General features: G+C 51.6%; 4 protein-coding genes across 4 annotated transcripts; 3 read left to right on the forward strand and 1 right to left on the reverse strand.

The window, feature by feature from the left end:
* Window positions 1-1,951: 1,951 nt before the first annotated feature.
* N7539_003085 (putative C2H2 finger domain protein) lies at window positions 1,952-4,229 on the forward strand (the record flags this gene model as incomplete). Its single annotated transcript, XM_056932688.1, has 4 exons — window positions 1,952-2,622; window positions 2,693-2,956; window positions 3,032-3,631; window positions 3,713-4,229. Coding segments are annotated over 4 exons (2,052 nt in total), but the record flags the coding sequence as incomplete, so codon positions are not given.
* A 921-nt stretch (window positions 4,230-5,150) lies between these two features.
* On the reverse strand, window positions 5,151-5,660 carry N7539_003086 (uncharacterized protein; the record flags this gene model as incomplete). The annotated part of the gene is made up of 3 exons (XM_056932689.1): window positions 5,151-5,206; window positions 5,283-5,409; window positions 5,499-5,660. 3 exons carry the CDS (start codon window positions 5,658-5,660, stop codon window positions 5,151-5,153), a joined length of 345 nt encoding a protein of 114 aa, XP_056792648.1.
* Window positions 5,661-7,300: 1,640 nt separating this feature from the next.
* N7539_003087 (chromatin segregase YTA7) lies at window positions 7,301-12,202 on the forward strand (the record flags this gene model as incomplete). Its single annotated transcript, XM_056932690.1, has 2 exons — window positions 7,301-9,296; window positions 9,354-12,202. 2 exons carry the CDS (start codon window positions 7,301-7,303, stop codon window positions 12,200-12,202), a joined length of 4,845 nt encoding a protein of 1,614 aa, XP_056792649.1.
* Window positions 12,203-12,857: 655 nt separating this feature from the next.
* Window positions 12,858-13,829, forward strand: N7539_003088 (Sec63 complex subunit SEC66; the record flags this gene model as incomplete). Its single annotated transcript, XM_056932691.1, has 2 exons — window positions 12,858-12,957; window positions 13,093-13,829. The coding sequence occupies 2 exons, from the start codon at window positions 12,858-12,860 to the stop codon at window positions 13,827-13,829; spliced, it is 837 nt and encodes a 278-aa protein (XP_056792650.1).
* Window positions 13,830-13,916: the final 87 nt, after the last annotated feature.

Here is a 13,916-nt window from a genome sequence, read left to right on the forward strand (position 1 = left end):
GTGGACGGCACGGCATGATTGATTCATTGATACAGCCGTACTATTCAACGAGTAGGGCAGGTAGGTGCCGAAGGTGGCAGGTCTAAACGTGTCCGTGACTCAGCATCAATTTTAATGGGCAAACGGCACCGACTTAGTAACGAGATACCAGGAACGAGATGCGTCGATCGCCTTGTCATCCATCCCGATTAAGGTCTTGCTCCGCTGGGGATGGCCGGGGATGGGTACCGGGAGTCATCGCAGAATACAGTCGCCCAAGGGAGGACCTGAACATTAAATCAAGGGGGACAACTTCGAGCTGGTGAGTCCAGATGAAACGGATCTTGATCTCATTCCGTCTGATGGATGACCAGAGTGGTGATGAGAGAGAGAAAGAGAGAGGGAGAGGGAGACAAAGGTCTTGTTCATGGTGGTGGGAATCCAGTTCTCTTCACGTGCCCTCTCCAACAGACATCATACTATACTGTAGTCTGTAGTACTGTGCTAGACTGAAGTAGTCACAAATTCCGTCTCCTCCACTTTTTGGTCCATCATCGTGAATCTGATCAAACAACCGAAGATTAGAGTCGGAGATCTTCTTTTAACCTCGATGAGCCACTCCGCCATCATCGCCCCCACCGTTCCCGGTGGTTCAACTGTGAGATCTTTACGTCTCTGCAATCAAGTGTTGTTTCAGTTGGTCCCCTTGATCATAAACGCTTCAGTGCTGATCATGCATCTCAATCGGGTCAGTGCTGATTTGATCTTCGGCAGAGATCATCCTGCAGCGCGTGCGTCCGCGAGAGAGAGGGGGGCTGTGTCTGGTATTTCCACTGAATCAAGGGATAAGACACGCATTCCATCCACGCTCTCGAGCACTCATGCACCACGAATCAACTCTCGCTTGGAGACCTCGCTTCGTACTTGAGCGTACTCAAGGATGTCCTCAACGCCATCCCTTGGATCAACCGCGTGGTCATTCGGCCCGAGGCGAGAAGCGAGGTCGCGAAACAATGTGGAGGACAGGGAGACGAGGGCATGAGAAGGGAACGACAGTCGAGTCGATGCGAATCGAGAATGAAAGAATGATCGAAGGAAAGCCAAACAGCAAGAAAAGAAAATACGTGAAAACGAGAGAGAGAGGAAAAAAAGAAGCGCAGTTTCCACAACGAAAAGCGAATCATGGCCAATGCGGTCCAGTTCGTGCATATTCGAACTGTCGCGTGGATTCGCCCAGCCATGCAAATGCACCTTGTTGATGTTTTTTCCTTTTTTTTTCTTTTCTTTTTGGCTTCTACTTGGAGATGATCTTTCGACTCTTCTCTTTCGCTCCCTCGTCTGTCGTGTCTTCCACATTTAACCCTGCGCAGATCCGCCGGTTTGGAGTCATCAGCCTTCCTTTTCTTTTTATTCGCCGTCCGTGCCCACCACTCCCAATTCGCTCTCCTTCAACACACTATCCTTTTTCCAAACTCTTTTCCTTCCTGATCCTCTGAACTTTCGATTGAAAACCCTGGTGGTGGCGCGGTGCAGCAGTGCTGGAACCCGCGTACTTTGATCAGCCTATCGGCCCAAGACTCGGCCTTTTCTTCTTCGCGATTTCAGCTGGCTTCTGAACCAACCGACTTTAACTACTTCACTTTGACCAAACTCTCGTGATACATCAGAACGCACCCTGGTCATCCGGTAGATCCACCCTCAACGCCCATCGAAACAACCTGATTTGGCCTGTCGGCTTAAACCCCAACTCATCTTCAACTCCGCACGTCATGGAGGTTCGTACGGGCATGATTGTTTGACTCGGGACTACCATCACACCTCCGTCTCCGATGTCTGCTCTTCTTTGATTTCCATACACACAGTGCCGCACATACATACGCTCGCTCACTCTCACACCCACCCTTCCTCTCATTACCGACTAAACCCACCCGTCTGTTTGATGTCTTCCGCTTTGTCTAATACGTAGTAATAGTGCTCCCAAACAACCTGGAATGAACCAACCGATCTGCTTCACGGCATCATGGCTCCTCCAGATGAGCAATATTTGCATACCGGCTTAAGTCACGATCCTCAAGTCGGCCTCTCCCTGGATCCCACATTCGATCTGGACTTCGGAGCTGCTGGATCAAACTCCCATATGACAGTGCCAGATTGGCCAAGCACGTTCGCTCCGTCGGCAGCATCGCACGACTTTTATCACCCAATCTATCATTCATCGCGTCTCGCCGCCGCTCAAGATGCGTGGAACCCGCTGCAGGTCACTGGTGTTCCCAGTCAATCGACCATGTCGCACATGTGCATGGCTGATGGAGATCATGAAGCTGGCTTCAAGAAGGGCCATTATAGAACTCCGTCGGAGACGGGGAGCAAGTGTCTCGGCAGCCTCTACTCAGGCGACTCCGGCTATGGCGGGACAAGCTGTGATACGGGGTCGGTGGTTCCATCACCCTACGGTATCGATTCACTGTCAAGCCCGATGGCGGGCTCCCATGAGCAGACCGTGGGAGAATCCATAGCCATGTTCAACCGGGCCTTCATGGACTCCGCGGCTTTGTTGGAGGATATGACAAGCTCGCTGGTCGAGTCCGTCAAGTGCGATCATCCGACATGCACATGGGTGGGTAAATGCCCATCGGACAAGAGGTATGTATATGCTGGCTCGGACACTGCCGTTCGTGACTGTGTAAAGTACTGACACGGTTCCGACTCTCAGGAAGCATGAGGCCCGCCATCGCAAGCTATTCAAGTGCGATGAGCCTCATTGCCCACGCAAAGAGGGCTTTGGTACAATCAATGATCTTGCCCGGCACAAAAAGTGCGTTCATAATAAAGAGCCCGAGCGTGGGCCCAAGATGATGTATCTTTGCTTCGGCATGAATTGTCCTCGCCCCAACAAATTGTGGCCGCGGCAGGATAATTTCAAGCAACACCTAAGTCGCATGCATCATGGCGAAGATGCAGATGCACTACTGAAGAAGTAGGTCTTCTTTCAGAACCCAACCACTCGTACCTTGGAGCAACAGGTGGAAGACAAGAAGCTAACCGGCTGTAGATCAATGGAGTGGTATGAAAGTTCCGGGCAATTGGCCCATGGTCATGAAGACGCAGCTTCGGAAGACTCTTCCAACGAGACCCAGCAGGATCTGGTTCACAGTAATGCAGCAGAAGTCCTATCAGTGTCTTGTACCGACAGCTCCCTAGAAGACGTGGATGCCATTCCTTCAAATCTCGCGACACCCCGGCCTATGTCCAATTGCCCTACTCTGGCACAGTCCGGACACTCCCACTTGGATTCATTTCCTTCTTTTACCATTGACGATCACTCAATCACTGCAGGCCAGGAGCCTACCAAATCCGCCACATCTATCACACACGCAGCAGATAACCTTATCAACGCCATGACAAAAATGATGAACAACCGGGCTCGACGATCTAGTCAGTACAGCGACGAAGGCATCGAAATTGAGTCTGGAAGCACCAATCTTTCCCCTCCTGAACGCCAGATGTTACAAAAGATCCTCTCTACGGCCCTCGAACGTCTGTCAGATGAGCAGATCCCATCCTCTGCCGATGCTGGACTCGACAACGACAAGCAAGACTGGTTCCGATGTGACGTTTGTCCTAAGCGCACGCGACTTCGTTGTGAAATGAAGTAGGTTCCATGCTCTCCAACCTTTCGATAACTATGTCAATTTCCTTCTATCGTATCTTGGCTAACATATTCCTCGAATAGAAAACACCAGAAACGTCACGAACGTCCCTACGGCTGCACATTTCCCCAATGTGCCAAATCCTTCGGTAGCAAAGCCGACTGGAAGCGGCACGAGACATCCCAGCATCTCAGCATCCCCAGCTGGCTCTGCACGCTTCACGACCCCGCAAAGAACAGCGCGTGTGATCACATCTTCTACCGTGAAGAAATGTTCGCACAACACCTCCACCAAACACACCGCATTTCAAAGACCAAAACCACATCAGCTGTTCATTCTGCCCGTCTTGACGTGGCGCAGCAATCCCAATTCTGGTGTGGGTTTTGCGCTCATTTCGTTCCGCTGCGGACTTCGGGGAGTTTGGCGCTAGATGAGAGATTCAATCACATCGACACTGAGCATTTCAAGAAGGGGGTTAGAGGGATGGAGTGGCAATTTCCATCAGCGAGTGTCACGGGTGGGCATGGTCTTGCTGCGGGAGGTTACCAGAGTGTAACGGCTTTGGAGAGAGGCAGTCGCAAGCGAAAGCTCGCGGGTTGAGGATGTAAGATCGGGCTATCCTGGGTTGCATGGGGAGTGCATCATGGCGTAAGCTTTTGGAGGTGCATGGTTGCGTTTCTTTTAACATGATGCTGGCGCATCACATTTCTTAGCTCGGCTTTATTGGACCCCATCGATTAGACTAATACACGGATACTCCGTACATGACTATGTACTTTCTTTCCATTAATTCAGATGCCACTGTATATCTCGACTGTACTGTACCATTCACTCGATATCGAGCATATTAATTCTGCAACATGCCCAGGCTGGCCAAGGGAGAGCCTCCCATCCACGACGAGCTCACGATCTCTTTCTTTCCCCCTTCGGCTACCTCTACAGTAGCCTTCCCTCTTCCACCAACTATTAGAACAGAAATTTCTCAAGTTCTTCACCGCTGCTATCTATCATGAATAGAAAGCGGCATCAGACAGCATATTTTCTCTTCGACCGGACGTGTTTCTCGATGTACAGGGCTGAATATGCCATGTCCTTGGACCAAGAATCACAATCAATGCCGATAATGAAGGGTCCGGTTTCTTGCTCCCACGTTCGAGAGTGACCTTGCCTTGCACTTTTCACCTGACCTCACCACCCTGTTAAACATGAGTTGTCTGCCTACAGCCCCCTGCAGGTACTAAACCCCTGTAATGACCAAACATGCATCATACAGAAGGGCATACCCAATTACTCAATTATCGTTTCGATGAGATAGCGCCACAAGGTCTCAGACTTGATTCGAGACTTCTTCAACACTTATCGTACAAGATCCATCCACGTCATCATGAAGGCACTGAATTGACCCCAAGAGTCCCACACCCGGAACAAATAGACGCAGACCTCAGTGCACATTTTCTGTGCTTTGCCCAGGTGAATACCTTCACCTACCAAACGAAAACCCTGGCCCTGCTGTCTTGGTCTTCATTTCTGAGCAGCCACCAACTCCCGAGCCTTTTGCTCCAAAGCCGTCATTTCTTCTAAACCATATATTTAGCATCAATTTTCCCGTTACTACCAAACAACCACGAAATATATAAGAGCGCTCAATCTTACCATTCTTCTCGAGCATCGACTCGTCCGTCTCCAACTTGAGCCACGTCCAATAAATCAATTGATACGTAAGCACCGCTCCCAGAAACACTTTGCTAAAGGGCTTTGCAAAGGTCTTGTAATTGGCCATCTGGAACCACGTTCATCAGTTTAATCGATTCCTGGCTTGTCCACAGAGAGAACTTGGTATCCACTTGATCTTCACGGTCAGTGACTTACTCCCTGTCTGTACGCGCTCGGCTCTTGCTGCTGTTGCGGCGGCGGCGCATTGAGCCGGCCGCTTGTGGATGTCAGGGATCGTTTGAATGTGGACGCTGTGGACCGGATGTAGCCGGCGCGAATCGCATGTGCGGTCTTGAGAAGGGATTGCTGAGAGAGCATTTTTTTTATAGATTCTTGGGGTGGAAGAGAGATATTGTAGTAGGTTTTTTTGGGGGACAGTCCAGATATTCGAAAGGCTGATATTGCGGCTGTCGGGTCCTCTGAGCGTAGGAGTAAGGTTGGGGGTCTGGAGTTGATGTTCCAATTACGGTTTAGCGTGTTTCGATAGAATGCCGACCTACTGACTGGTGGATTCAGGCCGTATCTCTAGTACTACTTACTACTCTTGGGCCCTCGGGTCACTTCGACTCTGGGATGGTGGACATCAGAGTAACAGATGGAAAATTTTGTAGACTTGTCCTGTGGGGATTTGTTCACTTGACCCGTTGTGATTTTGTGCGAACACGTGTTTTTTGAGATCATTTTGCCAGACAGCCCTGACCCCCGATAAATTCAGCGGAAGCCCCAGGGCGAAAAATATATTTTGCGTATCATGGCTGCGGGCGGCATTAACTACAGGAGTTCGCAGAGTGACCGTACATAGATCTACAATCTCAGAGGTAGCTTTTGGAATAGAAAATTCAGAATGAATGTTATGAATTCGACCTACTTCAACAGTCCCAATATTCAATTATATTCAAGCTGGAGGACTTTTATACACTTATCACCATTCTACATCACTCCCGCTGACGGCCGGGGGTCCTCAGACGGGCGGGAGCCGAAAAGCCAGCTGACTCATCAATCACATGATATCAGGTCGGGGTCAATTCTGGTGGGCAGCCATTGCGAAGGGAGCCACGACCCAAATGAAAGAAGGCTTCCAGCTGTGCTTCTCGTCATCCCTAATCGCCCTTCTGACACCTCCTCCCCTCACCGGTCATCACTCGGTATCCCGGTCGGAAAGGCCCTAAAATCCATCAGAGACAGGCTCTTATGGATTCAAAATGAAATTGCCAGGTGATTGAACATCTACCAGTCCTTTCTAGACATGGTTCTACAGGGTTCCCCAAATCCGTCATCTCATCGATGGTGAATCGCTTCAATGATCCAGTCTGAAGATGGGTGGCACGTGCGGACTGACTAAAGCGCGGCTGCCGCGCCACAATGTGGCGCTTCCGGTGGCGCGTGTTTAAATGCTCTGCCCGGGCGGTGCGAGTCCCTTTCTGAGTCGACCGCCCACGTTGTTGACCAAGAGACACTGGGATACCATCACGGCTACCGCAGCGACTTTACCAATTACATTCGCTCTTTTATTACGGTCGTCTTCAGCCTGTGCCAAACACACCTAGACAACCTCATCGCTGCCGTCTTTTCTTTTCAATCGACGCGTTCGACCTGTGTGCTTGGAGAATCACGCTTTGGAAATCATCACTTCGCGCTCCATCATCGTCGCCATCGCCCATGGCGCGCTGAGCTTCTTGCAATAGGGCCTGAACTATTCGTTGTCGGCTTTGAAGATATTGCAGAGCCTTGACGCGCGATCAGACTACCCAGGCGACTCCGATCCTCGCCGGTCGAGCATTTTATCTCGCCTTTCGTAAGCTATCTCGCCCAGCTCACTCTACTAACTGTCACTTGTACTTTGCTCCATTTACAATCGCTGCTACGAGTTTTTGATTTGCTTCTCTCGCTGACGATGGCCATTCCAAATCATAGGGGCCAATTTCATATCACATTCCTTATCGCAACCTACCCATACCATGCCTCGCGGAACTGCTAAACGCTCCCTCGAGGAGCTCGCCAACATGTCTGACTCTGCAGACGAAGACTGGAGTGATGGTACCGATCGCGCACCTCGCAGACGTAATCGCAAAAGTCAAGCTAGTCCTAAAAAGAGGTCGCGGCCGGCCAAGAGGCGTCGCAGAAGTTCGGATAGTGATATTGTCTCCGATGGCGCCAGCCTGGACGAAGATCTATCAGTGAGCGAGTCCGAAGAGGATCAGGACGACCCAAATGTCCCACGAAATGCGCGTGGAACAGCGCGCCGACGAACCACCCAGTCCAAAACCTACCAAGAGCCTTCCGATGAAGAGTCCTTCGGCGACGACGAGGATGGCGAACCGCCAGAGGTTTCATCACCACCTTACAAAAAGAAGACGGTTGTGAAATTGAAGCTTCCGCCAGAAATCCTCGCTCAGCCTGAATTGATCACTCGACGCACTACGCGGCGAACTCGGGGTGCTTCTGAGGATATGTATGCCCTGACAAATTCGGGTCATCATATGGAGACAGTGGAGAGAGGCACCCAGAGCCCAGAGACCGCCGCGCAGCGCCGACGAAACAGTCGTGGTTTCAAACAGCCCGTCATCCAAGAAGAGATTGTTGAGCAGTCTGAGATCCCCGCGTCCCTGGAGATTCTCGAAAGTGATGTTCCTCAGGAACCCACTGAAGGTGACACTGTTCTCATGAATGATGGCGACGACGTTGAAATGACCACGGAAGGCGTCGTTCCAGAGTCCGAAGTGGGCGATGCGAAGAATGAACAACATGATGACGAAGATGAAGATGAGGACGAGGATGAGGGTCCCGTATCTCGCAAGCGAACCCGGCAGTCTCGAGCCTCCGAGCAGCCTGAGACTACCAACGCCGATGCATCTGACGGCGCTCAACCACGTCGCTCAAGCCGCAAGAAGCCTTCTTCTCAGCGCAAATCCCAGGCCGATGAGAGCGACTTTGAACCCGAAGACGAGGAGTCCAATGACGACGCGTCCGATTCTGCAACATCGAATGGATCCCCCCGAAAAGCCAGCCAAGCTCGCGATGACGCGGATGATGAGGGACATAGCAGTGCCGCTGGTCGTCGTCCTGGTTTGCGCAAACGCCCGACCCGTTCTCGTGGTCATTCTGAGGTCGCAGAGGAGCTCGCCGAAGAGCTCCAAGATCTCCGCGGTGGTCGGCCAAGACGACGTGTTGCGCAAGAAACTATCTCCGAGAAGCCACGTCGAAGCCGCAAGGAAGTTGATTATCGATTGATTCGCCCAGAGCAATTCTTGCCAATTGAAGATATCGAGGATAATTTCGTGACTGAATCGCCCTCTCGACGTGGCCGTGCTGGCGGCGGAGGTGGCTGGCAGCGAACTCTGTTCCCAACAGATGGACCATTCGGGGGTGGCGGTTTATCGGCTATTCTTGCGCCGCCTGGAGCACCTGCTGCAGCCGGAGGTGTTGACAGTGACAGCAGTGACGACGAAGCGACACAGCAACCCAAGCCCATAGGGCTATTACCTGGTGCAGGACTGGTCGCTCAAACTCATTCGGCTGATCCTGCTCAGCAAACTGCAGGTACACCTGCCAATTTGGGTAAGATCAAGGACAGGCAGGCGTTGGCGGATGCCGACCCCTTGGGAGTGGATGTGAACGTCAATTTCGATAGTGTTGGAGGATTGCAAGGTCATATTGATCAGCTGAAGGAGATGGTGTCTCTTCCGCTTCTTTATCCTGAAATCTTTCAACGGTTCCATATTGTACCACCCCGTGGAGTCTTGTTCCACGGTCCTCCTGGTACTGGTAAGACACTTTTAGCCCGCGCACTGGCCAACAGTGTCAGCGCCGAAGGTCGAAAAGTCACCTTTTACATGAGAAAGGGCGCAGATGCCCTGAGCAAGTGGGTTGGAGAGGCTGAGCGTCAACTGCGATTGCTCTTCGAGGAAGCTCGCAAAACACAACCGAGCATCATCTTCTTTGATGAAATCGATGGTGTGTCACAAAGATATTCCGATTGTCCAGCCTGAGCTGCCAACTAATTTTCGATAGGCCTTGCACCTGTGCGATCCAGCAAGCAAGAACAAATTCATGCTTCGATCGTTTCCACTTTGCTGGCTTTGATGGACGGTATGGACGGTCGTGGCCAAGTCATTGTAATTGGTGCTACTAACAGACCCGACTCGGTTGATCCCGCTCTCCGTCGCCCGGGCCGGTTCGATCGCGAGTTCTATTTCCCCCTTCCCAACAACGAGGGTCGACGGGCCATCCTCGATATCCACACCAAGGGGTGGAATCCTCCATTGCCAAATGAAATTAAGGACGAGCTTTCTAAGATTACAAAGGGCTACGGTGGTGCTGACCTGCGTGCGCTCTGCACGGAAGCTGCGCTAAATGCCGTTCAGAGGAGATACCCTCAGATCTACAAGTCTGACAAGAAATTGGTGATTGACCCCAAGAACATTGACGTGACGCCCAAAGACTTTATGATCGCCATCAAGAAGATGGTACCGTCGTCCGAGCGCTCTACATCTTCAGGAGCTACCGCCTTACCTCAGAACGTGGAGCCTCTTCTCCGAGAACAACTACAAGATATTGAGACCTCGCTCTCAGAAATTCTCCCCCAGCGCAAGCGACTGACTGCGCTCGAAGAAGCTCAGTTTGAAGAGCCAGAAGATGGAAATGGTTTCAAGCGAGAACAGATCATGCAAGACTTTGATCGTTCACGGGTATTTCGCCCTCGCTTGCTCTTGCGTGGTGCTCATGGCATGGGCCAGCAGTACCTTGCTGCAGCTCTTCTTCATCACTTCGAGGGTCTGCACGTTCAGGCGTTTGATCTTCCAACTCTGCTCAGTGACTCTACGCGATCGCCCGAAGCTGCCGTGATCCAACTCTTTGCAGAGGTCAAACGACACAAACCCAGTGTAATCTACATTCCAAATATTCAAACATGGTTCGAGACTGTGGGCCCCGCTGTTCTTTCGACGTTCATGGGTTTGTTGCGTTCAATCCCGCCGACGGATCCTGTCTTGCTGCTTGGAGTGCTCGAATCAGCGGGCGAAGATGTTGATGCTAGTCTTCTCCACAAGTTGTTCGGGTACTCTAAGAAAAATCTCTTTGATTTGCACGCGCCCGGTGAGAAAGCTCGCCATGAATTCTTCGGCAAGCTCATCGAATACGTCAAGACGGCACCTTCAGATTTCCCAGATCCTGAGAATCGCAAGAAACGTCAACTTGAAGAATTGGAAGTTGCCCCTCCGCCACCTCCCAAGGCCGACATACCCATCTCCAAGCAGGAGCGCAAGGCTCAGAAAAAGAAAGATCATCATACTCTCAACCTCCTGAAGATTCGGATTCAGCCGATTATGGATCAGATCAAGAAATACAAGCGATTCCGCCAGGGTGTTGTCGATGAAAGCCATATCAGATACCTGTGGGAAGAAGAGGATCCGCATATCGTCACAAGTGATCTCACTCCTGACCCGATGACCAGCAATCGGCCTTACGAGAAGGCCTTTGACAAGCACGGCTCACCTGGTCTTCGTGAGACAGCCACTGGTAAATTCTACTACAACATGGAGATTGTGACGATGGAGAAGCGATTGTCAAATGGCTTCTACAAACGCCCGTCTGACTTCCTGGCGGATGTCAAGCGTATCGCGAAGGATGCGCGAACGCTAGGGGAACAAGAGCGGCTCCTCAGAGCAAATGAGCTTCTGTCCAACGTGGAAGTTGATATTTCCACCATTGAACAGACCGAACCAGCTCTCGTCGCAGAGTGTGAGAATGTTTATTTGCGGGAAATGGCGCGTGAGAAGGAAGCCACTGAACGCGCACAGCGGGCGCAGGACGAAGTTCGGGCAGCTGCATCTCGACCCGTGACCGCCGAAGAAGGGGACACTACGATCCCCGATCGTAGCGAGTTCTTCAAGACTGATGCCCACGAGCGACCCGTCACGCCCAATCAGCATGGTAACGTCAGCCATACCAATGGTATTCGCTATCACAACGGCGGCGGCTCAGATCTGAATGAATCAGGTCATCATGGTCACAGCAATAGCTCTCATGGTGATGGTGATGGCGATGTCTTCATGACCAACTCCGAGGATCACTCCGGCAGCAAAGATACCCAAGTGAGCTCCTTTGGGCCATCTGCACAACCCAGACCGCCACATTCGTACACTGCTCCTTCACAGCAAATGCGTCGGGAGTCAGGTATCTCCAGCTTTTCTCAGACAGGTGTTGTAACTCCCATGGTCGCGGGGTCTCAGCCCGCCGATTATACCAACGAGGCTTCCACAACACAAACCACTTCGGACAAAAAGTCGTCAGGCCCGTCAGGTCATTCGGGACATTCTACGCACTCTGGTCATCATACACTCGAACATACTCAGAGCTTCCACGGATCACGAGATGAATTCCCTGATCTCAACCAGTATCCTGATCGCGATCCGCAACAGGAAGAGCACTTGCCTGACACTCAACAGGGCGCGAGCAGTCAACCATCTCCTCGGCCCCGCGACCTGGTGCTTGGACCAGTCGAAGATTTGAGTGCGATATACGGCAGCCAATCTCAGCTGAAGCCTCAACCTCCCTTGTTTGATGCAGATCAGACTAAGCCTATGCCTGAGCTGATCATCGACATGGAACACATTGAAAACCTCCATAAGCAGCTCTCCCTACAGACCAGTGGATGTTCGGTTGAGCAGCTCGAGCAAGTGAACACATGTCTTATGGATTATGTCTGGCGCAAGCGCGGTGAGTGGGATCGCACAGCGGTCGCCATTGGTGTCACTGATACCTTCAATGCTGTCATGGACGACATGCAGTCTCTCCAGGAGATTGGAGCGATCAGCCAGAATACCAAGGATCAGCTGGGCCACGCTAGCTTTTCCGCATGAGAGTGAAGCTTGTTTGATTGCTTGGGCCTTTCCCTGTTGATATTACTCTCGTTTGCCTCTGTCAAGATACCAATATTGCGATGAAATTCCTGGCTGGATGATGCTGGGATAGCATGGTTGCATGGGGCGTTATTGTCATGCTTTTGTGTTGTATTGTTGAAATATCATGTCTAACTTAATATTCATGGACGGCAACCATGTGTCCAAATTACACCCTACTTTGTATGAAAATGATTAAACATATCAATTTTCATCCTCGTAAGTCGAGGTTGTGTCTGTACTTTCCAAAGCTGTTTCGACATGAGTAGTGAGTGAGTCGAGACCAGCAAGCATTTGGCGGAACACACTGCGGGCGGAACATGTGACGTTGACCCACCACTAAAACACTCTGGCCTTATGCCTTGTGGCCCTGTGGCCCCGGCGGGAAGTGTACCTGTCTTCCTGCCTTTTCGATGATAACACAACTCCCAATCTTCAACACCTCACAGTCTTCCGCCACAATTGAAAACAGTCCGCCTTCATTCTGGAGGAGCTTGAGCTGAATTTGGAAAAGAAAGTCAACTTATAATATTCTCCGCCCGCGGCATCACATTGCGCCCAACTCTAGTATCTCCCTTTCACCTCGGAGCATACGCACGGCAATCAAACCGACACCATGGTGGACTGGCTGAGTCTCGCAGTCCCTCTTGCCTACCTGGGTGTTTTGATCGGCTCTCTCGCGACATTCTCCTCTCTATATAGAAAGCGCAAGGCCCGTACGTATCCCTTTCCCCAAGCACACATGGCGCGTCCAGGCCAAAAAAGCTTTGGCCGACACCTAAACAGAGGGGCAATTATCGGTTTCTTATTGCTACACCAAGCTAACATCTGTCCTTTTTTCACTCGTCCAGAAAAAGCGGCCAGTTTGGAATCATGGTTCCCCGCCCACATCCAACGTGATATCTACTTCTCACTCATGCATCTCGATCCTCCTGCGGAGAAGAAGTCCCCCGCGGTTCCCGAATCTGTCCTCAAGGCGTCCCTCCTCCGTCGCGCAACCGAGGACATCCGTCGCGTGATGACGCTCCGCTCCCAGAAGCAAGCTCTTGGAGTCCTTTTGCAGCGCGGCAGTGTCGGCGATGATCTCTGGCAGCGATTCCTCCGCGCAGAGAAAGAAATGGAGGACGAGGTGCGGGACGTTGTCTCCGAGGCGAACGCCTACGTCCCCGGCTGGGGCCAGGTTATTTTCCAGTCTGCGAATGAGATGTTGAACAATGATCTTTACCGCGCGCGTCTCAAGGAGCACAGTGAAAAGGCCGCCGAAGAGCGCGCGTGGTGGGACAAGAAGAAGTCCAGCATCCAGGAGGAGTTTATGAAAGAGTTGAATGAGGAGAGTGCTGTTCCAAATGCTAAGATCGCCGATGTTTCTGGATCTACCTCCCCGATTGCGCCTGCGTCTGTGAGCGCATCACGACCTGTTACTCCGGCCAAGCAAAACCTGGCTGCGTCTGTGGCCAACACGCCCTCTGTCCAGGGAAGCGATGATGATGCGGTTATGGTAGAGGCGGACACGTCCACGGTCAATAGCCCTGGCACACCGGGGTCTGTGAGTGGGAAGAAGAAGAACAAGGGAAAGGGGAAGAAATAAGCGCTATACATTCATGCATGTGACTTTAGAACATTATGTTTATCTTTTTTTTTTCGCCAGGTGTTCCCCAAAATTCCCACCTTTACA

This window comes from Penicillium diatomitis (assembly GCF_028827545.1).
Source record: "Penicillium diatomitis strain IBT 30728 chromosome Unknown utg000003l_segment0_segment0, whole genome shotgun sequence".
Lineage (NCBI taxonomy): Eukaryota > Fungi > Ascomycota > Eurotiomycetes > Eurotiales > Aspergillaceae > Penicillium > Penicillium diatomitis.